General features: G+C 36.1%; 2 protein-coding genes across 3 annotated transcripts; one reads left to right on the top strand and one right to left on the bottom strand.

Moving 5' to 3' along the window:
• Positions 1-196: 196 nt before the first annotated feature.
• On the bottom strand, positions 197-6,233 carry LOC125819506 (uncharacterized). 2 transcript variants are annotated; one of them, XM_049498940.1, is made up of 12 exons: positions 5,900-6,233; positions 5,172-5,318; positions 4,851-4,965; positions 4,655-4,749; positions 4,255-4,367; positions 3,971-4,008; positions 3,442-3,677; positions 2,931-3,024; positions 2,649-2,839; positions 1,926-2,145; positions 1,462-1,629; positions 197-797 (listed from the first exon to the last, which is right to left on the bottom strand). In XM_049498940.1, the coding sequence occupies exons 1-12, from the start codon at positions 6,116-6,118 to the stop codon at positions 643-645; spliced, it is 1,791 nt and encodes a 596-aa protein (XP_049354897.1). In that variant the 5' UTR covers positions 6,119-6,233; the 3' UTR covers positions 197-642. The 2 variants fall into 2 exon arrangements, with proteins under 2 accessions (XP_049354897.1, XP_049354899.1); XM_049498942.1 differs by having other exon boundaries at positions 4,255-4,358; positions 5,900-6,232.
• Positions 6,234-9,347: 3,114 nt separating this feature from the next.
• LOC125819496 (uncharacterized) lies at positions 9,348-26,824 on the top strand. The gene is made up of 11 exons (XM_049498930.1): positions 9,348-10,754; positions 12,202-12,209; positions 15,081-15,256; positions 17,808-17,868; positions 20,808-20,906; positions 22,869-22,963; positions 23,668-23,781; positions 24,753-24,820; positions 25,789-25,899; positions 26,115-26,349; positions 26,683-26,824. The coding sequence occupies exons 1-11, from the start codon at positions 9,418-9,420 to the stop codon at positions 26,791-26,793; spliced, it is 2,415 nt and encodes an 804-aa protein (XP_049354887.1). The 5' UTR covers positions 9,348-9,417; the 3' UTR covers positions 26,794-26,824.
• The last annotated feature ends 547 nt before the right edge of the window (positions 26,825-27,371 follow it).

The following is a 27,371-nucleotide window of genomic DNA, read 5'->3' as shown; positions in this document are numbered from 1 at the left end:
TGCTTTTGGGTTTGACTTTTGAAAAGGTGGTTCTAATTGGTTAGTGCAGTAGTTCTGTATCTTTGACTTATAACCAACGAGGGTTATAGTAGAGTGATACATACTCCTTCATCCTAAATTATGGAACTTGCCTTTGTAAAGAAGCGCTTCAATAAGAAAATGAATGAATCGACGACTCTTGAGATACATGAATCCCTTGAACAGAAGAAACCATATAGGTGCATTTCTAATGATTCATTTATCCCAAATTCCCAATTCATAAAGCAGTTATTGCAGTTTCACACAAACATTTGATCCTAACAGCAATAAAATAAAAAGAAATCCACAAAACCTATGTCGATAGAATCTGGTATTTATAGCTACAAAAAGACCTGAGATTGGGAACTTAAGAAACGTGGCAAAGAGGTGATTGACATCTGAAAGCACCAGAGCTCCCCTCTCAAGCCGCTGTTGTCACATTTCCAATTCTCGATTAAGCTACTCGACTCTGAACATTGTAACCAAAGATCCTGAGCAATTACTAAACGTCCTGAAGCAACTCATCATCGTTGCAGGTGCTGAGTTCATCCAAAAACAAGAAGCAATCTTTCTGACCTTTACATTTCATTGATGTTGTACTAAAGCGTAAGTGAAAAATTCAGCTTAGTTAGTTTTCTTCTCGTCTTCTTTCAGTGCTGGAGTATCTGAACTACTGGCAGCTTGATCCACATCTTCCGCAGCAAAACCAAACTCATTCACCCGTTTCTTATCTACTGGATAAACCCATCTCTGATATATGTATATCAAAAATATAAGATCTGCATGGCAAAGGCAGATGAAATATCAGTAACCCAGAGTGAGCTAATGCACAGAATAGAGCCACAGAAACGCATAGAACATTTGTAATGATAGACTTCTAAAACAAGACGGCCACAAAAATTACTGCTCAACATCATCTAAGCTGAGGGCGGATGTAAAAGCTTAAAAGGAACAGTAGCATCCAGGCTCTGTTTATTTACCACTCCTTTCATTTACACAATATTTATGGCAAACTCTAAAGTAAATCCAGCATATGAGCTGTTGCAATTAAAGAACCAAGTTCATCTTTTATAATGGTTAAAGAGCTCGAACTTCTGCAAAAATGTGAATAGTAACCAATATTGAATTCTCTAAAAATTGAAAACACATACTTGGCATCTTAAAAGAATCTGGCATGGATCATTTACCCTTGGATGTTCTTATCTAGCTGGTTACTTGGTTAACCAAGAAATTTTCAAGATCTTGAGACGGTCAATGAATCTCTCTAAAGAGAGTGTACAACGTTCTCAGGCTTTGAGCTTATGATACAAATATGAATTCAAGTACAGCATTGAACAGGAAATACTAGCTTGGATTCCAAGAGTCACGGAAGAGAACGACACCACTGCTTAACCTAATAAAAACAATCAATCGACTACAAAGGAATTTACTTCAAAAACTTACCATCACGGAACACAGACAGGCGATGTAGCATTGGCATTTTTATCACAAATGCAAACAAATCATCAATGATGGTATTTAGAAATTTGTAAGTCATTTGCCTCCAAGGTAAATGAGCAACAGACTTCAGTTTATAATTGATGAACAACTGTGGACACATCATAACAAAACCTGCAGCAGTAGTAGTAGAAAATAATTAGATTAAGAAAAAGCAAAGTGATAGGAGCATATGGTATTAGAAGTCCCTGCTTTAAATGGTTTTAAGAATACAAGCTTATCGAAAGTGCAAACTGTGCACTACTCCATCTCAACATATCTATTCAATGAAATTGTAATATCAGCTGCAAGATAATCAACTGTTAGAGCACCGCGAGGCTCAGAACTAGGTTACTAGATCCTAGATACCAGAAGATAGAGAGTCCAGAGAAACGGAGAGCAATCATATGAAAAGACCGACAGAAACTTACCAAACATATAAACGCAGCTTGTCAGGGATGAGAGGATCCACGAATACCAACTCTTGTGGCGGTCATACATTAGAGAGTATATGGCAAAGCACACGGCAAGGAAGAACAACACATAGGACAAATATTTCATGGCAAGATCATCATATTCTTTCGTCTTATTTCCAGCATATGATTCCCGATCTCGGAACCTCAACATGGGTATTCTACCAGATCTGTCAATCTAGAAATCAAGGACAATTATCAATAAAACTACTGGTGATTAGAGTTTGAGCTTAATCAGTCACCGTATGTTAAAGAGAACCATTAGTTCTGAATAAGACATTGATAAGTTTGAATTCTCAATTATTAATCACAAGTCCCATGTAGTATTCTATCCCCAAGCAACTCAAATTTCCAAGTTCATCAAAATAAAGATTATGAGAACCCCACGAGCAGTAATTATGTAAGATAAGGACACATGAAACTTTGTCAGAGAGTGTGTGTGTCTCCTGAATACTTGTCAATAAAGAAGAATCTAAGTGTAAACAATGAATTAATTTGGATGATTGAGAAAAAAATGGAGATATCCATACAACCTTGACTCAAACTTCCAGCCATTGTAACAGTAAATAATGGAGAGAACCGACAATCAAACACCAATATGAAATTACATGACGATATTATTACAACCACTGGTAATAAAAGAGCTAAACAAAAACCTGACTCCATTATTAGTGATCATACCTCAATGTGCATGGCCTTCCCTATTTTCCAGAACTCAATGCAACAACCAACACCAGAACTTGCGAGTATCATCCATGAAGTATCATTATCAAGCAAATACAGGAAGACAATAAACTGGCAGAAAAAGTTCACAACCACTGATTTTGCAGACAGCCCTTCCATGGACTTGTTTTTATTCCAAAATTGAATATCTGCAAGGAAAATCAAATATATTCTGAATCCAATCTACTCCACACTTCCTGTAATTACTTTAGAAGGCTAAATGCTCACTACTGTACGTACCATTCTTGAATGCCAGGAAATCAAATAGTGAATGCATTACTGAAACAATCATAGTCACCCCCAGAAGGTACGGATTTCCTTCCAAAAACACTCTCTGGAAAAAGTGTAATAAATCACATGTCAAACACATAAATAACTGATGTCGCTAAAATTTAACAGCATTGCTACAGCAATCTAAAGCAGGACCTCTAATATGTTAGTTTGGACTTCTGGAGTTGAATTTTTTAAAATATTCAGGGGAAGAGAACATGCAAATTGGTACTGATGTAACCAAGTAATACAAACAGAAAAAAGGAAAACATATTCTAGATACATAGAACAGAATATACACTAATAATGTACTTTTCAGCTTTTCTATTTTGACTAGCATACTCTTGAGCCTTATGGTGTCTGCATAAAATTCATGTTTATCTACTCACTACTCAGGCTTAATGACAAATCATTCACATCTGGATATTTCATGTGCAAAAATGCTGCGCCAATGGGTACAGCAAAACAAAGTAAATGATACCTTTAGTTCATCAGACTCCCCGTCAAGCATGCTACCATAACTACGATGAACTTGGAAGGACTGGTCCATCTGTAGGAATAGCTGCCATTTTGTCATGCTTATGGGACTCACCTCTAGATGCAGAGGAACCTCAGTTACTGTATCATTGATAGCTATTAATTTATCCCTAAGCAACCAAAACTCATTGAAGAAAACAGTCGGATAGTAGTTTCCTGTTGTAGATTCAATATTGATGTCTAACAAGTCAGGTCAAGGAATTGAACAGTGTGAAAATGTCTTTTGTGAACAAGAAGAGCAGACAAAGATGCCAACTCACAGATAATAAATAAAAGAGCAAAAAAAAGAAAGGATTCAGCATGACGGAAATCATAAATTTGCATCAAACAAGTCAACCAATATCTTCCACAAGTTCAATTGAGATGCTTCTTGCCTTCTGCAGATGTACCTTACTATCGAAACTATTTTAGCAGAATACATTGTGTAAAAGGAACCCATGAGAAAATAAAGAGACAGAGGAAGTAAAGGATACAAGGAGCAACAATAGGTGGAATGGCATTTGCAGTGTATCTGCAAAAAGAAAAGAGCAGTGTGTGGAACAATTAACAAGATGTTAGAATTGTATACAGAAAAAGGAAAAGCAGTTCAACAGATCAGAAAGAGAGACACACATCTAGTTTAACAACACAAACACATACAGCAAAATTCTATATGTAAGATTGTCATTTTAAATTGGTTACAGAAAACATAGCTAAATGAAACCAAATTTACTATTCAAACCAGAACTTCAAGAAATTGCTGGTCAAGTAGGCATACCTTGTGAAATCATCGACCAAGTTGATTGTAACATTAGGTTTCCAATATGAAATCCATTCAGGAGGACCATCCTCCTTAAGATCATCTTGAGCTTCTTGAACTGCCTGAGGAAACTGCTCATCATACTTCATGATTATATGGTATAAAAATCATATATGGTGATGAAAGGGATGACAATGCATTTAAAATAAACAAAATTTATTACATCACAATGTAAATTAGTCAAAATACGCATTCTAGTCTAGTGTTCAGGCAAGCGTGTGGAAAAAGTTACAAGGCCCTGCTTCACGCTTTAAGCAAAGCATGAAGCAGAAACAAATGATCTCAATGCTCACACCATGAAAAATTGCACAGAATATTACATACAAACACAAGTCCGAATATTAAAACACAGGTGTACCTCAGGAATGGTGACATCCTCCTTCGAGTCCTCAGAATTTCTTAAAAGGCTCTTCTTCTTGTCTGCTTTAGATTTGGGTAAATATGCCACAATAGCTGAGTTCACAAAAATAGTACATTAGTATTAGGCACTCACAAAATTCCACCTTCTATAGCCATAGATAAGGACAAAAACTTCACAGATAACATGATCTTACAATATGTCCGTCCAAAAGCAGCCAATGGCTGATACTCGGGATCATTTGGATCGGGAGAATACCCAGAACGTGCAAAGAAAACATGAGCATAAAGACTCCCATTGTTCTTCACTGCCTGAGAGGAAACAATCATAGGCAACCAAGTACGATAAGTACTGTGCCACAGTAAAAGATAATGCAAGACAGTAAAGACCAATGCATCCAAAAGAGAAAGGCAGTATCCTGAATCAAATGTTTGTTCGTATTGAACAACACATTTTAAAGGCAGTTAATGTTGAAGATCTTGCATTTACCAGTTTCCAAAAAAAAAAAAAATGTTACCTCAGATAGATGATACTTCAAAGAAAGAGACCTGGTACTCTCTGGTCCCCAAACTGCATATGGTATGTTTGTCTCATGCCAAATAAGTGCACCTTCATTACCAAAGTCACTGAAATTTTGTTGTTCGGAAAGATAGAACCACATGTCCTATTAAACATCCAAGTCAGAAACTTTTAAGTTGAGCATAATTTGTTGTTAAATAAGATGTTGCATTCACAAAGCAGTTCTCAGAAATGGCATAATTGTGTAATGGAAAGATAAGTTAAAGAACCCCTACACCCACCCTCCTCTTTACCTCAACACATGCATCTAATTCATCAATATTTTCAGAATTGATTTATTTCCATTGTATAATGACCACCTTTTCATCTTCATTTTTTTTTTCCATTTTTTCAGAAATGTAAGAATATATAAAGACAGTGTTGGGTGCCATGTCTACATTTCAAAGACCAAAAAAAAAGTACATGTATTTGATTCTTCTTCTTGCAAGTATTCTAAAATAGTTATGAATCTCTCTAAAAACTTAAGCTTTTAGATAGATCATTACACGCCTCAAAGTATGGTTTTTTTTTTTTTGCATCAGATTCAACTGAACTCCCTACTTTCAGCTCAAACCATATATACAAATAAAAAATAAATACAAAAGATGCATGTATAAATATTAATAATAAACTTCACATAGTCCGAACGCATTAATTGTAATTTAATATTAGATAAATTCAACTAACCAAAGGTTCGCCTTTGTTGAATAGATTTGAGATCTGGAGATTAGGAACCGACGGATCGGACATAGGCTTTTTTGGTGAGAAGAACTTGGAAGCAAAGTACCAGAAAACCGCTATTCGTATTACTCCCGTCAGCATCTGTCCAATTCCCCGCTGCTGTTGCTGCGGCTGAGCCGCCTGTTCCTGCACTTCTCCACCACCTCCATTCGCCGGTGGCGCCATCGATTCTTGACGGAACTAGCTCGGCTTACAGTACAAATTCTCCGATCACTTGCCGCCGGCGATAAAATACCGAGAGAAGTGAAAGAAGGAATATTAGTGAAAGCAGAGGTTTTATATAAATCTCGAGGCGATTGAAACAGAGAGAGATATTTTATTTTATTTTAGGGAGAAAGTATAATTGGAATAGAAATCTAAAACTAAAATTAAGCAAAAATAATCTCAAACCTAAAATTTAGTACTATTAAATCATATAAATTTAAATTAGATAATTTAATATTGAATTTTTTTTATCTCGTGTCTACTTTTCGTATAAAAAAAAATATTAATAAAAGTGAAGGATTTCTTCAAATAATAAGTTGTTTGGTATGAGGTATAAGGTATAATAATCTTGAGATAAAATGTAGAATTATATATTATCATGCGATTGGTTTAGTTATTAGGTAGTCATGAGATTATTTATCCCACAATCTATACCTTACTGATGGGATGAGTTATCTCATGTACACAGTGGAATAACTTATTCCATAATAACTTATACTTGAAAAGGTAATCCTATGATAACTTACTCCCAAACCAAACGACCCAAGGGTTTAGGTTAGACCTTCCAATAACTCAATAGACTCGAATCTTGTCTCTACCCAATCTGATCAATTAGATCTTGAGAATACAAAATATTGATCCAACCAAACGACCCAAGGGTTCAAGTTAGGCATTCTAACAAGTCAGTAGATTTGAATCTCATTTCTACGTGATTTGATCAATTAGATCTTGATAATACATAATATTGATCCAATTTAGTATAAATATTGAATATTGAACAATCTTGTCATTTAAAAGTTAAGGATATATTTGCACTTCATGTTTACATAAAATCATATCAACTTAATTAATAAAGTTAAGTGATTTAATAAAGTGTTTAGATAGTGAGTAAGTTTCAGAATAAGGGTAAGCACGAATGAAAATAAATGACTATTATGTTCGTTTAAAAACACTATAATAACATATTATAAGATAATTTGATATTTTTCTTAACTTTGATTGTATCTAATTATAAAAAAAGTTCATCACTAATTAGATTTTTAATATAAAATTAATATAGCATTGACATTATTGCCCTCTTTTATTATGCTTGGGGTTAGTGACCCGATTTATTTCCATGTTAATCAAACTTATTGAGAATATTCATAAGATTAAATTTTCAACTTCATCAATTCAAATTTGTGTGTCTCAATTTTTGATGATCGTGGTATCCGAATCACTTGTTGTGCACCTCAACTATTCAGTATTAAATCAGAGACCTCAGGATTCTCAACCATTTCATTAGTCACTAAGCCAAACCCTTTGATGCAATGTATTTTTATATAGAAAAAACAATTAATTGATATATTTTAATAAAAGCCTATAAAGTTCATTAATATTTTGAGAATATTTTAAATTTTCAACTAAACATTCTTTAATCATGTAGTACATTCTTAAAATATCAATTACATGTTAAACATATCATTGTTATATTTCAAAATAATAAGTTAGTTATGTTTATAAAAAAAAAAAACTAATTCTCATTAGTTTTGTAAGTTTGAGTAAAAGGATGAAACTTGTTAATTTTGAGAATCGATAAGGATGCAAATTGAATGTTTGAGTAACAAAAAAATGAAACTCGTTAATTTTGAGGATAAATAAAAATGCAAATAAAATAATTGAGTTTTGATCCATTAATTAGCTTATGTTAGTCTAAATAAATCATATATTAATTAATTTACTTTATTTTAACACGTCTAAATTCAGCCCAATTTGTTTATTTGTTGCCTTTAGATTACAAATTACTTTATTCCGTTAGTTTTTTTGTACTCTAGATAACGGAAGGACGAAACTTATTAATTCTTAAAATCAACAAGGGTGTTGTTTTGTTCATAGTGATACTTCAAGGACAAGTTTTAGCAATAGGTATAAATTAAGAGGGTGTTTTAGGTCAAAATAGACGTTTTTGCTTATAAATTTTCTTTTCCATTTATACCCTCGTTAACTTTGTGCTCTAAATCAAGCAAATTCGCTTCTGGATTTTGTGTCTTGCAAAAATTTACAGAGAAAAATATTGATTTTTTCGGCTCCTTCTTTTGCTGCGTCTTCGCCATCGATAAGGTGACCGGAAAGTTCACAACTTCTTTTTATTTTGGGGATTTTCATGATTTTTGCTGTTTTGTGTGTATGTAATTAGATTCAAAGATTTAGCTTTTTATTTGCTTGTCTGGGTTTTTTCTGTTTGCAAATCTTATGTTAATGAAATGGAATTGGTAATCGCTGAATAATTGTTGTGGCCTCGTGGGTGATAAGCTTTTAAATTTTAATTCTTTTGAGATAAGAGAACTTTGAATTTGCTTGAAATGATTAATTTTTTAGTGTTAGGATGGAATTGGAAAACCTAACTGATTTTAGAGTGAGCTCTAGTTGATTGATCGATTAATCACTGTGGTTTTTGCTGTTATGGGTGTATGTAATTAGATTCAAAGATTTAGTTTCTTTTTGGGTTTATCTGGTGTTCTTTCTGATTGCTGATGTTATTGTTATGAAATGGGATTGGCAACTGCTGAAAAATTGAAAATGTTAGTAATTCTTTTGAGATGTAGAGAATTTTGAATTTGCTTGAAATGACAAGGTTTTTTTAAGTGTTAGTATGAAATTGGAAAACCTAACTAATTTTGTAGTGAGACATAGTTGATTGATTGATTACTCACTGTTTTTTTTTAGTAATTTTCTTTTTTGCCCCTTTTTTCCCCTTTCTCAGTTGATGGCGTGTTGGTTGAACTAAAAAATAATCTTTATAGGGAAGTATGATACTTGCTTGAATCGAAATGGATATGCCGGTCCACCAATTATGTTTGCTCATTATTATATCAAATTTTGAATTTTGTAAGCTTGCTACTAACCAAAGATATGAAAGATGATATCTTGCCTTTAATAGAAAAAAGATGATACTTGCCTTTAATTGAAAAAAGATGATATCCTGCCTTCAATTAAATTCGCAAAATAGAAATAAGATCTATGGTTGTAGAATTTTAATAAGACATGAAGCTAGCTTGCAAGATCGTCACTAGCATGTGAATGTTACTTATAAATGGCTTTGCATTTATTAAGCTGTTTGTGGATTTGGTGAAAAGTTTATAACTTTGTTACCTAAAGATGGTTTTAGTTGTTATTTTCTCAGAACAACATCAATTTAGGTGGATGATATTCATCAGGTTTTAATGTTTTGCAGGTTGTGGTTCTAGGTTCCTTAATTTATATGCTGAAAAAGCCAGAATATGAGTGGTACTCCGAACAAAAGACCTCATGAGGATGGTGGAAATGGTGGGGGTAGTAACCATAGTTACTCCTCTGCTCCAAAATACTCACATGACGACTCTGGTGCATTTCCCAAGGTGATGAGCTCGGGAACACCTGAATATCATGCCTCCTTTGATGTGGGCCAGAATGCTCGGATGCCAAAGATTCAACGGACTGAATCATCACGAGATGCAGATAGAAGATCTCCTGTGCTACCAATGTACCGTGTGTCATCATGCCCAGTTGTTTCACATCCTGATCATTCTGTTGCTTCAGAAAATAGGTTGGAGCCCAAGGAAATTAACAAGGACGTCAAGGTTGAGAATCGTGATGCGAAAAGTGAATTAAGGGAGTTGTACCAAGGGGCTAAATCTGACAAGGATGATAGATTTGAGAACAGAGCTGATGATGGTAAGGACATTAAAAATAGTAGGGATACTTACCCTGAATACAAGGGAGATGTGAAGGCAGATAAGGACAGGTTTAGCGGAGTGAGTTGGAAAGATTCGAAAGAACAGAACAGGGGAAAAAGATATCCTGATCTCCCTGTTCCTGTCGGGAACATGGATCCATGGCATGCGTCAAGAACCCATGGTGCTGCTGAGATAGGAAAAGAAGTCTCTAATTCTGAGAACAGGGATTTTGCTAAAGTGCGTGAAGCCGTTGCTGAAAATAAGATGGATTTGAAAGGTGACGATAAATACAAAGATAAAGAGAGAAAAAGGAAAGAAGGGAAGCACCGGGAATGGGGAGATAGGGATAAAGAGAGAAATGATTGTCGGAACAATTTACAACTAGGGAATAGCACTTCTGATAACAAGGAGTTACTTAAAGAGGAAAGGGAATCTGAGCGGTGGGAGAAGGAAAGAAATGATCTTTCAAAGGATAAGGACAGACCAAAGGACTGGGAAAAGGACCATGTGAAGAGGGAAGTGTGGAATGGAGTGGAGAGGGAGGTTTTGCAGAGCGAGAAAGAAGTGATTGATGTTCCCGGAAAAACAAATGAGCCGGAAAACTCAACAGTGGAGCAGAAGAAACCGAAAGATCATGATAACTGGAAAAATACTGACAGGGATGGAAGTGAGAGGAGAAAGGAAAGAGATACTGATTTGGAAGGAGAGAGGCCTGAGAAACGTGTCAGGTGTCATGATAAAGAACCAGAGGAAGGAGACCTGGATACTGAAGGAGGAGGAGAAAGGGAAAGAGAAGCTTTTAATTATGGAGTTCAGCAGCGCAAGAGAATGGCGCGGCCAAGAGGGAGCCCCATGGCCAATCGCGATCCTCGTTTTAGGTCACACACTCATGAAAATGAAGGGTATGCCTTTTTGATGATTGACTTGACACTATTTGATGCTTTACTCATTAATAATGAGCCATAGACAATCCATAGCCTACAACCAGCAGACATAATGGTCCATTAAAACTCTAGATAGACATCATAGACTCTATCTGCTACAATCCTAGAGTTTGATGCTGTGAGAACTATTGTATGTTAGAGAAATACGTGTCTACATTCATACACGTCTTAATTCAATGAATTTGTTGAAGGAAAATATTATAGAACTAATAAAAAAGAATAAGGAAAAATAATAGAACTTTCCATAGGATACCTTGTGAGATCCTGTATTCAATTATAGAATATTTTCTTACCTTATATGCATAGAGAATGCTTATCTGTCATATTGTGCATAGACTCTTATATATGAGTTCCCCTTGTACATTGTTAATCAACTAAAACAATAAAATGTTAAATTTAATTTTCACAAGGTAGTTGAGCCTTTTCGATCTTGGTAGACATTCATACAGCTTCCACCTATAAGAGCCGACCTTATGCCGCCTGCAGGTCATTGTTTTTCTTCTTTCCTTTTTGTTTCCTAGCGATCGACACTCTCATCCACGAGTGGTGTCGACTGCTCTGACCTCTTTTTTCGGCTATTGGCGCTGCTCCTCTCTTTTTCTAGCATGCCGGTCCTCTTTTTCCTGTGACCAATGTCACTCCTATCTTCCTGAGGCAACTGCCCCTACTCATTTCTCTGGTGATTATTCTGGATGCTCCTCTCTTCAACTACCAATACCACCGGTGTTGCTCTTCTCTACAGCGGACGACCTCCTCCTCTAGACCTTGAATTTTGGTCATTCTTCTGCCAATTCAAGTTTCCGATGATGTCTCGGAGATCTGCGACACCATATCTCTATTCGATTATTGAGAATAGATTATTTTCTGGTCCCAGGTCTTTGGTTCAACGGCAAAGGTAGTACAACGTGGGGTGTGTGGTAGGTGCACGCCACAACTTCGAATCCTATTGGGGAACTAGGTGTTGTGTTTAAATGGAGAAGAATAGGGGGTGACCTATTTTCCACCGACTTTTGAAGCCTAAACAATAGATTTATCGGTTATAAAAATAAAATAAAAGAAGAGTACATTATTTTTTCTCTGTTTCTGAATCCAATTATATTTTGGAATTCTTCCATTTCCCTGTCCTGAAAATTCCTCCTGTCAAGCAATTCAACTAGGTTATCATAGACTTATTTGTCAAAGAGTAATATATGGGATGTGTTAAGTTCATTTTCTCGTCTAGCAACTACAAATTACTCATTTTCTTGTCTTGCAACTACAAATCGTTAATCTGTGTTGAAAAAGCTTCCTATAAGTTATTTAGCCTGGAAATTTGATGGTTTTTTTTACCACTTAGATGATATCTGGACATAGATGTTTCTTTGATTGTTATGTAGTGTAACTCTTCTTCTGTCTTTCTGTGCAGATCTCAAGGTAAGCTGTTAAAGTACTTATCTTGGAGTTGTCTCAAATTGGTATCATCCAGGAGGGAGTTGTCCTTAGCATTCATGCTTGGCGATTTGTTTGATTCTGAAAAATTGTTAATTTAACTAATTAGACAACATTGATCCCATCTTTTATTGGTTGAGATAGTTTCCATGCTAGGAATTGATGTTCTTTTGACCAGCTGTTTCTGCCTTAGGTTGTCAGATATGCCTATATGCAAAATCATAGGCTCACATGTTCCTGCTTTTTGTTCCATTTTTCATCATAAGTGCTTTCTGTTTCTGTTTATAGTTTCATGAATCTCCTTCTATAGAAGTGTTATACTTGAACTGTTTTGAATGTCTCGTTGGTCATTACTTTTCCAGCATGATGAGAAAGGAACTCTGTAGATGTCCTGATTCATTTTCTGCATCTCATGTGTGCATGTAGTTTTTTCCTTTCTGGATTTACTCCATTGATTGCTGGAACTTGTTTGCACGGTATATCCGGATACTCTATATAGTCTTAGCTATCCTAAATTTTGTATTATTTTGGACCGTGAACTGCAAATTTTGTGCCATTTGTTTGAATTTGTATAACCATTGTAACTGCCTCCACAGTTATAAAGTTTTGTTGTGCATTAAGATAGTGATGCAGTGACCAATTTCTATATGTTTAGTAGCCAAAGCAATCAGTAGTTCGTGACCAAATTAGCATGATGCATAGTTGAAAGCTGTTCCCACCAGAATTAGAAGACTGTCTTGCTTGAAATGCTTCAAGTCATATTAGATGACAATGCATTTATCTTTTTGCATTGGAGTCTTCTTGTACAAACACTTTCTGGCTACATGTTACATATTAAGTTCACTTTTTACAACCATCTCAAAGGTCGTTTGACTCGTGTGCTCTGAATCAAGGACCATTTGCTGGATTGTATAAAACCAATCAACATGGTCAAGCTTGTGCTCTTTCTTTCTTTAGATACTAAAAAAAATAAAATCTCTTTATACCTTTCTTTGTTCATCAGATTGAGCAGTACTTCGTAACATACTAAGCTTTTCAAAAATAGTCTATATGTGCAAGCTACGATTAAGTTAGGAACTAAAAAATCATTTTACATGAAATCATACCCGAAAATTAACCAGAAAAAAGTACACCAGAATGGAGATTAGGTGAGGTGATCAGGCGAGATATCTAAGTCATGGTATGATTATCTGTTTCTTTGAGAATATGACTTTTCCTTGTATTTTTGCCTTTTTAATAAAACTGTGAGTTGCATTGATCTCCTTTCTAGTCTGCCAAAATTACAAAGTCCTTCTGATTCTGATGCATTAATATTTCATTACAAATTTACAAATTCTTCCCTATCCCATGTCAAATCAAATCTAATTTGAGGAATGAACATTGGCCAAATTCCAAAATACTCCAAAAAGGTCCACAAAGATTAACAAATTAAAATGGTTAAGTCAGTCATTATCAAGAGAAAACATGCTATTGTATCCTGTTTAGCATGTATCTGTTCCCATTTCTTCCGTTGTGTCTTTGGGGAGAATTAGGGAAAGTGACTCCTAATTCTTAAGTGTCTGTTTAAGAAAAAATTAAAATTGAAAATATTAGCTTAACCACAGTAAAAAGAGGTCAGAATAGTTACTTAAGCTCAATCCGAAATCTATGTCTGTATGTTTTTGTTATAATATTGCACATTGGTTGATGGAATGAACTGTTGTGTGCTTACATGTCCTTGGGCCTCCTCATGAGCTAGCCTTTGTGATTGAGTAAGGCTTGAGGTTCATTTTATTTACATGGTAGCATAGCCAGAGCCATCCCTATTGTTCCACGCTCCAAGTGTTCCATGTGAGGCTTGGGGGGTAAGTATTAGAATGTCTCACAGTGGCTGAGAGATTGTTGTCTCCGCATATGGTTTTGAACAGTCCTAATATCATGAGCTAACTTTTGGAGTTGAGTTAGGCCCAAGGTCCAATTTTTTTCAAAAAATGTCTGCTTATTTTAAACATGAAAGCTTTCTATTTTGAATTAGAAAAGTAACAGCCAGACATTACTGGGGATTTTATTTTGTAGTTTCCAGGATTTAATTTTTTACATTGTCAAAAAAATATAGTGGTAATTGTTACATTTCACATCAACTAAATCAAAGATTTAGATAATCAGCCACACTTCGTGCAAACCCAACTTATAGCATACAGCTGTTATCTGATATTTGTGGAGCTTGTAACACATATTGTATTAGCTGTCAGATAATATCTCAGATTCACATATAATCTGTCATTTGTGGAAAATTGCTATGTGTAAATTCTATTGATGTACTGACTGCAACCTTTTATTCTAGTAAAGTATGCTATTTGCTTGTTGTGACCCATCACGGTACATCGTATGCTTGAAGTTGCGGATTTGGTCAGACCGGCATATCTACAGATCATATTACTTATTTAGTGGAAGGGATTTATGAAATTCCTCTTTTGAATAGTCGAATCAAAAGAGCGAGTGGATTGAACTGTTTCTTGCCTCTCCTTTGCTGCAGAGTCGATGCGTCTAATGAGTTCTGTGATGATAAGTTCTGTAATTTCTTTTTTCTTTATGAAGTAGCTAATAATAACTTTGATCTCAGACATTTTTTAGGAAATATTTGTTGCTTCACCTGCCATTGAAATATTAGTCGTCAGTAGGTTAGGAAGTTTTTCTAACTGTTTCATCCCAGTATGCTTGCTCTGCTGATTTTGTATGGAAACCGGCCAATTATGGTACAACTACAGAACAGAGGCTGTTCATAGATTAACTGACTAAGATGGGATGCAAAAATTGTTGTCGACTACTTAGTACTCATGCACCATATATGAACAAATGTTTCCTTTGTCTTTGCAGTTAAGCATGATGTATCTGCTGTCAATTATAGAGTTGGTGAGTGTATGCCAGAACTGATTAAATTATGGAAGGAATATGAATCATCCAAAGCAGATGGAGCATCTGATAGCTCTCCAAGTGATCCTACTCTAGAAATTAGGATTCCAGCTGAACATGTATCAGCTACAAATCGGCAGGTAAGGTTGGAGTGGTAGCTGAGGGTTCATATACACCTTTTATATTTTATTCATTTTCTTCTATATGTGTTCTTCAAAGATAATGATCTTAATTTTAAATAAAAGCTCTTTTGATACTCCACTTAGGGGTTTTCCTTTCCGATCATTGAACAAGAAAAAGGGGTTGCACCGGACCCGAGGGTCCTTCGCATACAACCTCTCTATCTCCGTGAGTTAGGGTTAAGGTCTGCATACACTCCCCCCTCCCCAGACCCTACTTGTGGGATTTCACTGGGTGTGTTGTTGAACAAGAAAGGGGTTGTATGATAGGTGTGTCTAAATACTTGTGGTTCTAGATTAGTTTAAATAGGTTTACGGGTAAGAACTAAAATGTGAACACAAACTGTTGTACAAGGTTTTGATTTCTTAATTGTAAGTTCGTCTTAATAGTTAGATTTCAAAGGATATCCTTGTACTGATTGAATCAAATCTGTCGCTCGGATTTGTGGCTTTGCATTAGGGAAGTAATTGTTCCCTTATGGAGCTTGTTGGTTGAGGATTCTATCCATGCAGTGCCTAAGTTTTCTACTTCTCTCAGCAATTGTAGTTTTTTGTGTCATTCTATGTTTAACTACACGCTTCTACTTCCCATGCTTCCTCTTGTTGTATAAGAAACCTCTATTCATGCAATTTGACTTCCTCTTGTGTATTAGGATTGATAATTGTTTTTATGGAAGCAGGAATACCATGAGTTTGCTTAGGTAATTTTGCATAATATGTGAAGAATTCTTCATGTACATGTTTGGCACGTATAAAGTGTTCCATTAATAAACAACACCAAAATGGTCTAGAGACTCTTGACAATCAGAGCCTGTACCATCTTGGTGCAGTCTCGGACACCACAGTTATTCCACTGTTGTGAAAGGAGATCGCCTCGTCGCCAATGGCGAGGCAAGGCGAGGCGACCCTTCATCGCCTTTTAGCTTTGTGGCGAGGCGATCTTCAAAAGGCGATGTCATGGCGACAAAGGCGAGAAAGATGTCACCTTTTGTATTTTCTTTAAAAAAGGCGACCAATTTAGGGTTTTAAAAGTTAAAAGGTAATTTTAGGGTTTTCGACTAGACTCCTCGGGCGACCAGCCAGAATTTTCCGGCGACTCCAAAGTCAAACCAATGCGTTGTTCTTTCTTCTTCAAATTTCTTCTTCCTTTGTTTCTTTTTCCTTCTTTTTCTTCAGGCTTCAGAGTCACTTCTACCTTTGTTTTTTTTCACTGTTTTGATTTTTGCTCTATTTTTTTCTTATTCAAGTTCTAAGTATGTACTATCTATTTTTAGTTTTTGAATTAAAATATTTGCTAATATGTTATTGCTATTGAGATTTTGATTATTTTTATATGCAATTAAATATTTTACTTTTTTTATATTAATTGGGCGCACTTCAAAAAGGCGAGCACCTTGCTGCTCGCCTCGCCTTGTGGCGAGGCAGACCCTTGTCGCCTTTTATCGCCTGTTGCCATCCAAAACACACTTATTCCAAAAAAAGGAGGGGCTCTATACAGGAGTCTAGCCTAATAAGGTAAGTAATTAGCCTATAATTAAATCTAGATATCCTTAAGGTATCCTATTGCAGTATTCTATAGTTGTTCTTAATTACTTCAATAAATCTAGGCATGTGTGACTGTATGCATATATAATATTGTTTAGAGCCTGTTTGGAGTAAGCCGACTAACAATAGTTGATAAGCATCAATTGCTGAAAAGCACTTTTAAGTGTTGGAACTGATTTTACATATTAACAGTTACATATCTGGACATATGTGCTGACATTAATAACAAGTAATTGGTATCTTTGGTAAAAAACTCCTTATTTCTGTTTAAAATGACTGAAATACCCTTAAAACGATTTACAGAAATTATAAATTTACAAGTGCACATGGAAAAGAGCTAATAGTGGATATAGAAAGGAGGAGATATGGATTTAGTTTTAGGAATGGTACATCAACTATTACAATCTTTTTTGAGGATAAAAGAGTTAAGAGTCTAGTCAAAGCAAAAGTGCTTAGAAGCTGAAAAGTCATAAGTGACCAACTTATAGCTTTTGCCTGATTTTGACTTACAAGCACTTGGCTTATAAGCTATTTCGGTGTTTGTCAAACACTGAGATAAGCCCAAAATTGCTTAATAGTTGGTTTGACCAGTTATAAGCTTACTGAACACACCCTCTTAATCTCGTAACAATAAAAAAAATTGTGCGCAACATTAGACTGGTCAATTGATGGACCAAATTTGACTCGAGATGCAATAGAAGAGAGCTTCTGAATTCTAATATAAGTGTACCAAGCGTCATCTCTCTCTCTCTGTCTCTCCCTCATTATGTTGGGTGCATAAAACTTGTTCAGCAATTTTATCCGTTGTATGCATATTCCTGCCACTAATTCTGATACACATCTCATATCCCCATGCCTACAGTTCTGGCTAATGTTACATCTTTCTCTCAGTCTTATCTCTTGCGTTTGTAGTTTGGATTTGTCTAATCATGTTATTATCGTCATTTGAGTACTACATCATTTGCAGGTGAGAGGTGGCCAACTATGGGGAACAGATATATACACCAATGACTCGGATCTTGTCGCAGGTTTGTCCTTGTCTCAATAATATTAAGGCTCCGTTGTGCACTCATGTATGTATGTATGTTTGTAGTTTGTGCACTTGGTGAAAGTAAAGGGTAAATTAAGAAAAGCAACTTAGCTTAGCCCACTGCAGTTTCCAATTACAACTTTCTTGTTTCTCCTTGTGTATTGTGGGAGCGGCTTGTTATTCTTCCAAAAGGAAAATATTTTTGTTGATTAATTTTTGAGGGATGTTTTGGAGAAAGCTAGAGAATCTATGAAAATCAGATGTAAGGAAATGCATATGCCTCTAGACATGCTTTCCAGTTTCCACAATTACATTAAATTTGTGAAATCAGGTGCCTTAAGTTAGAAAGTTAGTTTTTTTTTTTTTTTAGAAAGTTAGTTTCAAACCCTACTTTAGATCTCAAACATGGTGCCACCCTAAATATTTCAGTATTTTATTGGAAAAATACTCAGCAGGCAAGATAGAATGGCCTGCTGTAGAGCATTGTCTTGTGTGTGGTATTTGCAGGCTATAAGATCTTAGTTGAGGCATTATGGATTTATGGTGGGATTGTTAGATGTGTAATTTAAGAGAAAAACATATTGGATGAGGTAGTTGCTTAGTACTTTAATGCAGGTGATAGCGGCATTAACTGATAACCCTAGATGACAGATGACTCTGGATGTTGAGTTCGTGGGTACTTGTGGTTAAGTTTGGTTAAGAGGAATCACTCTGTTGTTGGTTGTGACCCATTTCACTTGTCTATATACTGATTCGGCAAGCTATTCTAGAACGCTGCCTCTTTGTCTCAGGCCTTTCAGAAACTGTTTCAGTTTAACTTACTTCAAAAACGAAATGAACTGTCTAGGTCAGACAGAATTGAATTTCTCTTGATCCATAGATCTATTCACTCCCAAAGGACACATGCAGAGACGTGGAGCTCCGGTGGGGGGTTTCATAGGTGTTATTTCTTAGGAGGTGTTCACTTTTCATCTTCATTCAATTTTATTTTAGCCGTATAGGAATGTAATTAGTTTAGGAGTTCAGGATTTTGTCGAAGAGGTCTAAACTTGTGGTGCACTGCCCTACCTGCGTACCTATTTGTTTCCCCAGTTCTCTAAGCAGAGGTAGCAGGTGGAGTAAGAGAAAGAAGATAGCTTTGAGAAGGTTTAAACCAGAAGCTAGGTCATTCTGGTTAGTATTACTTAAAACCATCGCTTAAGAGCAATGGGGTTTTGCTTCATGTGTGAAATTATACACTTCAAAGAATGAGGCAGAGAAGTGATCTCAGCGAGCAGTCAGTCCTTTGAATCTCTGCTTTGAGAAGTTTGATTTGTGGATGTTGATTTGGTAGGCTATTCAAGAACTATGCCTCTTACTCTCAGGCCTTTAAGGACCTGTCTGGTTGAACGTACTCCAAAAAAAAAAATGAAGTGTCTGGGGTGAACAGAATTGAATCTCATGATCCATAGATCTATTTACTATCAAAGGAAGCATGTAGAGATGTGGAGCTTCAAAATAGATGGTATTTACTTAGGAGTTGGAAAGTGTACAATTTTTTTTTTGAGAATGGTAAACTTTACTTCTATATGTCCTTAGGTGTACTACAACAAAGTGTAGTCCCCCATCACAAAAGTTGTCTCTTTACAAAATCCTAATAAATCTAATTACAGCCAATCAATTGCATTAAAAACATCTTCTGTGCTGTCTATAACTACTTGTTTACACCAAAAATAGTAAAGGCCTAAGCTGTCTTGATCTTCTGTATGTCCTTAGGTGTACTACAACAAAGTGTAGTCCCCCATCACAAAAGTTGTCTCTTTACAAAATCCTAATAAATCTAATTACAGCCAATCAATTGCGTTAAAAACATCTTCTGTGCTGTCTATAACTACTTGTTATGTCTGTTTAGTTCCCTGATGTTTAAGCCCCCTCCTTTCTTACTTTCCAGTAGCTCCTCCCATTCACTAGATGATATTTCTTCTTGTCTTCACTTCCTTAGGATAGGTATTGGCTTTTCTAGTTTGCCAATCTTTTTTCACTTCTCTCTATCACACCACTCCATATGTCCTTAGACTTGCTCTTAGCTCCTAAGGGCATTCCCAGGTATGTGGTTGGGAGTTCACCCACTTTTCCCCCAACTTTTCTACCAGATCTTCAATGTTGGCACTGTATTAACTGGGTATATGAAACTCTTATCCCAGTTTATGTGCAAACCAGAAACTGCTTCAAAGATGTTGAAGATAACTCTGAGAATTAACAGTTGTTCCCTTGTGGCTCCACAAAATACTAGAGTGTCATCCGCATATTGCAGATGTGTTACCTTTAGATTATTGCCTGCTATGTCTCCCACTTGAAATCCTTTGACCCATCCTCTAATTTTGCTGTTTGTACATGGTTGCTTAGTCCTTCCATGGCAAGGATGAAAAGGAAAGGGGACAGTGGATCCCCTTGCCTTAAACCCCTACTGGAGGAGTTAAAGCCACATGGACTTCTTATCAAAATTGAAAACTTCACTGTACGGTTGTTTTATGCATTTTGCCACAAACTTTTGCAAACCAACAGTGTTTTAGGGTTTCCAGTTTGAAGGATACCTTCATGTGGTGGATTCTTTCACTAGTCAAGCTTCCATTGTTCCTCGAATTTTTCAGAACTATGATCTAGTCAATTGGCCTTGTAGATAATTATTCTAAAGGGACAATGTAATTGTCCTGAACTTTCCTTGTTGTTGACTGTGCTACTGGTTTCTGTTTGTCTCCCGTTAAAGAGGCACAGATATATGCTCATATCATATCAATTACTATCAACTTATCTGCTTGTCCATTCAGGCAAACTTGGGAAAACTGTTTTGCCTTATGCCCCAGAATTGCTCGAAAACTTCCCCATGTACTTTTCCTTGTGATCAGGGACAATATAGATTATGATATCTATTAACTACTGTTTGTCTTGTTTCTCCAGTTCTTATGCACACAGGTTACTGTCGTACAACTGCGTCTCCTCTTTTACCTACTATTACGGAGTTACGTGCTACTATCAGGGTGCTACCTCCACAAAATTGTAAGTCTCCTGCACAAAATCTTGCTTTAAAAATGCTATTGTTAGGAAACAAAGCCTGTTCTACAAATGGTATGATGTTTTAAAGTTTTATCTTGGTTAGTTGTTTTGAGCTGCACTACAGCCTAGTGGTCAATGAAGTGGGTTGAGAACCATGTGGTTTTAGGTTCACATCCCACTTGAGACAAAAACATTAGGTAATTTCTTTCCATCTGCCTAAGCCTTGGTGGACTTAGTTGCCTGGTACCTGTTATTGGTGGGAGGTGGCCCGAACACCATGGTTATAACTTATAAAAAAAGTTGTTTTGACCTTCTTTGTAGCCCTAAAATGAAGAGGATCCTTGGAGCAATGGCGAAGTATCTCTGTGTGACCTACAAGTCATGGGTTTGGACCGTGGAATCAGCCATTGATGCTTGCATCAAGGTAGGCTACCTACATTACACACCCTTGGGGTGTGACCCGTCCCTGGACCCTGTGCAACTGTGGGATGATTCTCGCACTTGTAGCCCTAAATTTTACAATCACCTCTTTATAGTCACGAGTTTTGATTAAACTCTCTCTACTACTGTTTGTTAATACTCTTGGTGTGTATTTTGGCACCGGGAAGATCAAACATGGGGTACGATACTTTTTTGGGTAGCTGAAGTGATAATGTTTTCTTTCATTAATATTGATGTCTGGGCTTCCAATTAAAGAATTTGATTACTCAAATTCTTGGTTGATTATACGCTATCTTTTGTATTGGCTGTTATGCTTGCATATATCTCTCCTGTCACTTAGATTTGATGTTCTTGAGCTGAGGGTCTCTTGGAGACAGCCTCTCTACCTCCACGAGGTAGTGGCAAGGTCTGCGTACTATTTACCCTCCCCAGACCCCACCTAGTGGGATTTCACTGGGTTGTTGTTGTTGTTGTTGTTGATTACTCAAGGCCAAGATAATATTTATTAAAAGCTTGTGACTTGGGTAAGCACCTTGCTTCCCCCCTCAGCCAAGTGTAAAAGAATTTTAGAAAGGGAAGTGTGCTTCGTATTAACCTATGCCAAGTGACATATATTTGGAAAATCAATGCATGATCTGGTGAAAAATGACTGTTTGACCTACTTTGGTTATTGAATAGCTGTAAGGTGCACCTATCCAGGAATATGTAAGAACAATGATGAAACGGAAAATCTCTTAAGTATGCGTTGCACTTGCAGAGTATCTTTTTGAATTTCTGGCACTTCTACATATCCCATGACTCATCTAGGAAAACTTTTTTGATGAAGACAAATCATCAAAAAACAAAGGATCAGTTAGGATAGCCTCTTGTAGTTTTTATTTTCATTCTTTCTCTCTGGCTTTCTCTTTCCTTTTTGGTACTTACCTAAATAGTTGATTATGAATCTCTGAAGATTTATGTGGTGAAGACCTGGATGCATGCATATTTTTTTCCACAATGTTAACTAGTTTGTTCCGTATGGAGATTCCCCCACAGTGTTACAATATTGGCCCTAAACTTCCATTTTGAATTTTCCTGGTCCTTATTTTGATAAGTTAAACAGATATCAAATCCAAGCTTCTGCAAGTTGATAAGTTGCTGATCCCTTGAAATGTGCATCTTATATGAACAGTACTAATTGATTATGGTAAAAATGGAGAAACTATGGAGGTGCAAGTAAACAAATTGCTTATCCCCTTGAAATATGCATATTGTTCAACTATACCAATTGATCCCTTGTGTCTTTGTTTGTTTGTTCTTCTTTTGTGGATTTCATGGCCTTAAAATCTAGTAGGCGCTGTACTCTCCTTATGACATTTCTTTACTAATGTGGAAAAAGATACTTACTGACTAGCTGTTCAGAACCTTAGAATCTATAACATGATTTCTGTGAGTAAAATCATAACTCTGTTCAAATTAGTTGTTGCATCCCGATTCACTGCATTTCTGATGTCAGACTCTGAATTTGTTGTTGAATTTATAAAGGCTACATATCAACTCTGAGGAACAATGTGCGGTCACGTGCGTGGGGAGCTGCAGTTGGCTGCAGCTATCGCATTGAGCGGTGCTCTGTTGTGAAGGTGTGGATTACCATTCTTCATTCCTTCCCTTCTGTTCTTTCTGGTATAGCAAAAAAAGTTCATTTTTTTATAAGGTAAATAATTTTATCAATAATTGGAAGAGCACTTCTTTCGGAAATAACCTCTCTACCTGACAAGGTAGGGTAAGGTCTACGTACCCTCTATCCTCCTAGACCCCACTTGTGGGAAAATATTGGGTATGTTGTTATTGTAATGGGGAGATCTCCTGTTTACAAGTGATATGCCAAAAAGTAGAGAATCTTTATCAAAATATGATTCTGACGAGCAGCTCCTAATTTTCTATACAAATTGTAACCTCATTGGTGCACCAAAAGTAAACTACGAATCAGACACTATTCGTCAAATGTAGATATTCGTTCATCCCCTCGAAAGCTCTTCTATTTCTTTTTTCCACTGAACCCACAAGGAGTTCTTGTGGGGCAACATCCAGGCTCTTGTTCGAATTCTCTTTCTAAATTTCTAGCGGTGAGTCTCTTTCACTGTACCTACTTTGTTTTGCCAAAATTTTAGTTGTGGATGGACTTGCATTTACCAGCTATTCTTGCTTAGATACACACTTATTTACTTTTGATTTATATATGCGAGTAATTTCTTTGTATAACTATTGAATGTGCAGTTATCTCTATGTGGAACTTTGTACCGCTTCCTATATAACCTTTTTGATTATTTGTCTCATCCTTCAGAAAGGAGGTGGAACGATCGATCTTGAACCTTGTCTAACACATTCCTCAACCTTGGAGCCTACTCTTGCTCCGGTGGCGGTAGAGCGCACTATGACCACTCGAGCTGCAGCTTCGGTATTGTTTCACTTAAGTAGAAGTTCATTCTGCTTTCTAAATTTGTTAGTGTTATATGACAAAAATCATTTGCTCACTTTCCTTCTCTGGTAGCCTAAAATTGTTTGTCATTCTGCTGTTTTTTCACTATAAATAGCATAATCAGCTGAAAACCATGTAGGCAGAGATGATTACTGGCTGTTTCTCTTTTCCATTTCTGTAGGCTACTGCTAAACCCTTTTTTACTCTAAAGCTGTCAAACTAACATCTAGTGGATGTAATCCTATCCATTTAAACAGTTCGATAGAAAAGGAGAGGATTTTGGTTTATTCGTGGGAACATGATTTGGCCTCAACTGTATTATCAAAAAAATGATTTTGCCTCAACTATCTTTAAATTTTAAAATAATAACATAAATTTAAATTCTGAAACTTGGAACTTCCTGCATCTATACCTTTTTGGAGTGATCCAATTCCTTCTATATGATTCATCATATAAACAGCCCAAGTACATCACAGTTGAGTTCGAGATAATACCCAGTCTTTATACATCATGTTATCATCTTATCTACATTTTCTGTGAGATGTATTATGCTGCGACTATTTAGGATTAAGGGAATGACCTCGCACAGTTCTGCATGTCGAAGATTAGGCTTCTCACTAGCCTGCATGGGCCTAGGGACTTGTCATGGAAAACTCAATATGACACAATGTAAAAAATTACTTCCTCCGGATTTTGAGCTTTCCGCTAGATCCAATGGTAATGAAAACTGCAAATAACTAACTCAAAATAGATCTGACACTCCATTTTAGGTTAATCAATGTGATCTGATGATCCTCTTTTTGTTATGCATCTTTGCCTAAGGTACTGAAAGAAGAACGAGATTTAAACTATGCCTTCTCTTTTAATCTTTGTTGTAGTGTATTATCGTTTGCTATTTTTACTTTAACTCAGCCCCTCAACTTTTCTGTTGGTTACTACTCTCTTTGTAGAATGCACTACGACAACAGAGGTTTGTACGTGAAGTGACAATTCAGTTCAACTTATGCAATGAGCCTTGGTATGTACTGATTTTCTGGATCAGCTTGCTCTTCAAATAGATGTTTTTTTCCATTCCTTAGATACAGAACTTTCCAGTTATGCATAGACTCTTGATATGTTGTTGTTGTTGTTATGCATAGACCCTTGATGTGGTATAATACTCCGTTTTTTTTTCTTCTCATTCTGATTTTTCTGTTGGGTTTTGTTCATAACAAAAGAAGTAATTTTAATACTTTTGGTAAATAATTTACGGGGAGCAACCATTTTTGTTTTCGCACTTTCTAGTAATTTATCTGAAGATATTTTTCAAACTTATTGGAAAGGAGAACCAGGTAAATTTTCTGTCAAATCATCTTTTCTCTTAAATAATGTGTGTTACTCAATAGTTACAAAATTGTTTCTATCCTATGCAAGGATTGAGGGCAGATGCTAGTGTCTATAAAGATAAATCTCTAATAAATCCTCCTCAAGACTTCCCTTCAATTTGCTTCAATGAAGTTTCAATGGATCTGTGAAGGCTTCTCTGCATTACTTATCCTTTTGTCCTAATTTCCATACTTGTTAAAAATATTGAGCATATGACTAGAAGTATAACTTCGAAGCAGTAAGATTCATTCTTTGGAGGACCCTTTATTTTCCTTGATCTCGATCGTAGGGTGCTTGGGACTTTAAGGACATTTCCCTGGTAGATATGGTCTTTGTAATCTTGCGTTGAGCTTTTCCCCATATGTTGATAAGCACTTGAAGTATGAGTTGGTATATCAAGGATGATCCATGCTATGTTTTACTTGTCATGCTCTATCCTCTGACTTGTGGTTTTGAGTCAGTAACAAAACCGGTGGTTTGATTGATATCCTTGAAAACAAAGCCCACTTTACTTGCTCATTTACCTTGAAAGGTTCTTTTTGATATTTTATCCTGATGAGCTGTAGCCTATGTTTTTATCCAGGCTTCTATTTAAGTACTGTTGCTCATCTCTTTCCCCAGGCTCAAATACAGTATTAGTGTTGTTGCTGACAAGGGTCTAAAAAAGGCCCTTTTTACATCTTCGCGCCTGAAAAAGGGAGAAGTTCTTTACTTGGAAACTCATTCTAAGAGGTAACCACTGGCTTCCATGGGTAAAATGTAACTCCATACAGCTCTCTTAGTCTCTTATATTCCTTGCATGTTTCTTCTGATAAGAGCGAAAAGGAAAGAAAAATCACTGAGAAAGTGATTGATATGTGATCTTTGATAATTTTCTGTCCAATTTGTACCTTCTATTGTGATCCTCATTTTCCTTCACTTCCTGACACTTGTTAATTAACCTGAAGGTATGAGCTCTGTTTTAGTGGTGAAAAGATGGTTAAGGCTACAACTTCTCAGATGCTTGAAATGGATGTTGACAAACCTCAAACTTACAATTTACACATGGCAAACGGAGAAAAAAATGGAGTGAATGGTGAGAATACGATGGTAGATATGTTCCGACTGTCTCGTTGTAAGAAGCCCCTGCCTCAGAAACTAATGCAATCAGTTGGAATTCCTTTGCCCCTTGAACATGTTGAGGTATTCATCCTTGTTTCTGCCCCATTATATGTTATCAATACGAACCCATATTGCTCGGACTCTTCAAAAATGCCGATAGATGCATGTCAAATCTTCTAAAAAGTAGTGCATTTTTTGAAGATTCTACACTAATATGACAATATTTTTGGAGAATCCAAGCAACATTTGTATAATAGCTACACCGTTTAATAATGGTTCACTTCTTAGCATGAAGAAAAAGTAAAATGTGCTGTGAACCAAAGCTACTTCCCTTCACTAGGAAAATGGCTTCTTTTTTCTCAGGGTCTACTTTTACCTTGATTGTCTAACAATGTTGTTATTAACTTTTGGAAGGTTTTGGAGGAGAATCTGGAGTGGGAAAACATTCAATGGTCACAAACTGGCGTTTGGATTGCTGGAAAAGAATATCCTCTTACTAGAGCACATTTTCTTTCCCCAAATTAGGCAATGCTTTGTAATAGGTTTTAGATACAGTTTATCTATAAGACAAAGATGTACTGTGGGATTGATACTGATTAGAATGATAAATTGTGGAACTCATGAACAATGTTTTCTGAACATTGTGCATATGCTGATTTCTTCTTCTAGTTTCTCTGTTGTTTTTCCTTTCCTTATTGATGATTTCCAAGTTTTACCTTTTCGGTTAGCTGCATAGGTGTCACAAAATAGAAATTCAAGAATTTAGACATTTTCCGTGTGTATTAGTTCATTAATTTTTCGAAAATTAGTCTACCCAAAAGTTTTCAAAAAAATTGCCCAGAAGCTATTTCACCAAATATTCATGGGACACACAAAAAATTGAAGAATTCCTATAAAAAGGCTCCTAAATGCCCAAAAATGCCTTGAATCATGGTAAGATTATATATACTACTCTCCCAACTCCTTACGGAGGGTTTGGTAAAAAAATTTCAAAAAAATTGTTCGGAATTCATTTCACCAAATATTCATGAGCTAATATACACAAAAAAATTGAAAAAAATCGTCTAATTCCTATAAAATGACTCCTAAATGCCCAAAAATGT

The sequence above is a fragment of the Solanum verrucosum genome, unplaced genomic scaffold (genome assembly GCF_900185275.1).
Source record: "Solanum verrucosum unplaced genomic scaffold, falcon-dt-bn FXZP01000255.1, whole genome shotgun sequence".
NCBI lineage: Eukaryota > Viridiplantae > Streptophyta > Magnoliopsida > Solanales > Solanaceae > Solanum > Solanum verrucosum.
Note: the sequence above shows the minus strand (reverse complement) of the source record. Positions and strands in the feature narration are given on the sequence as shown.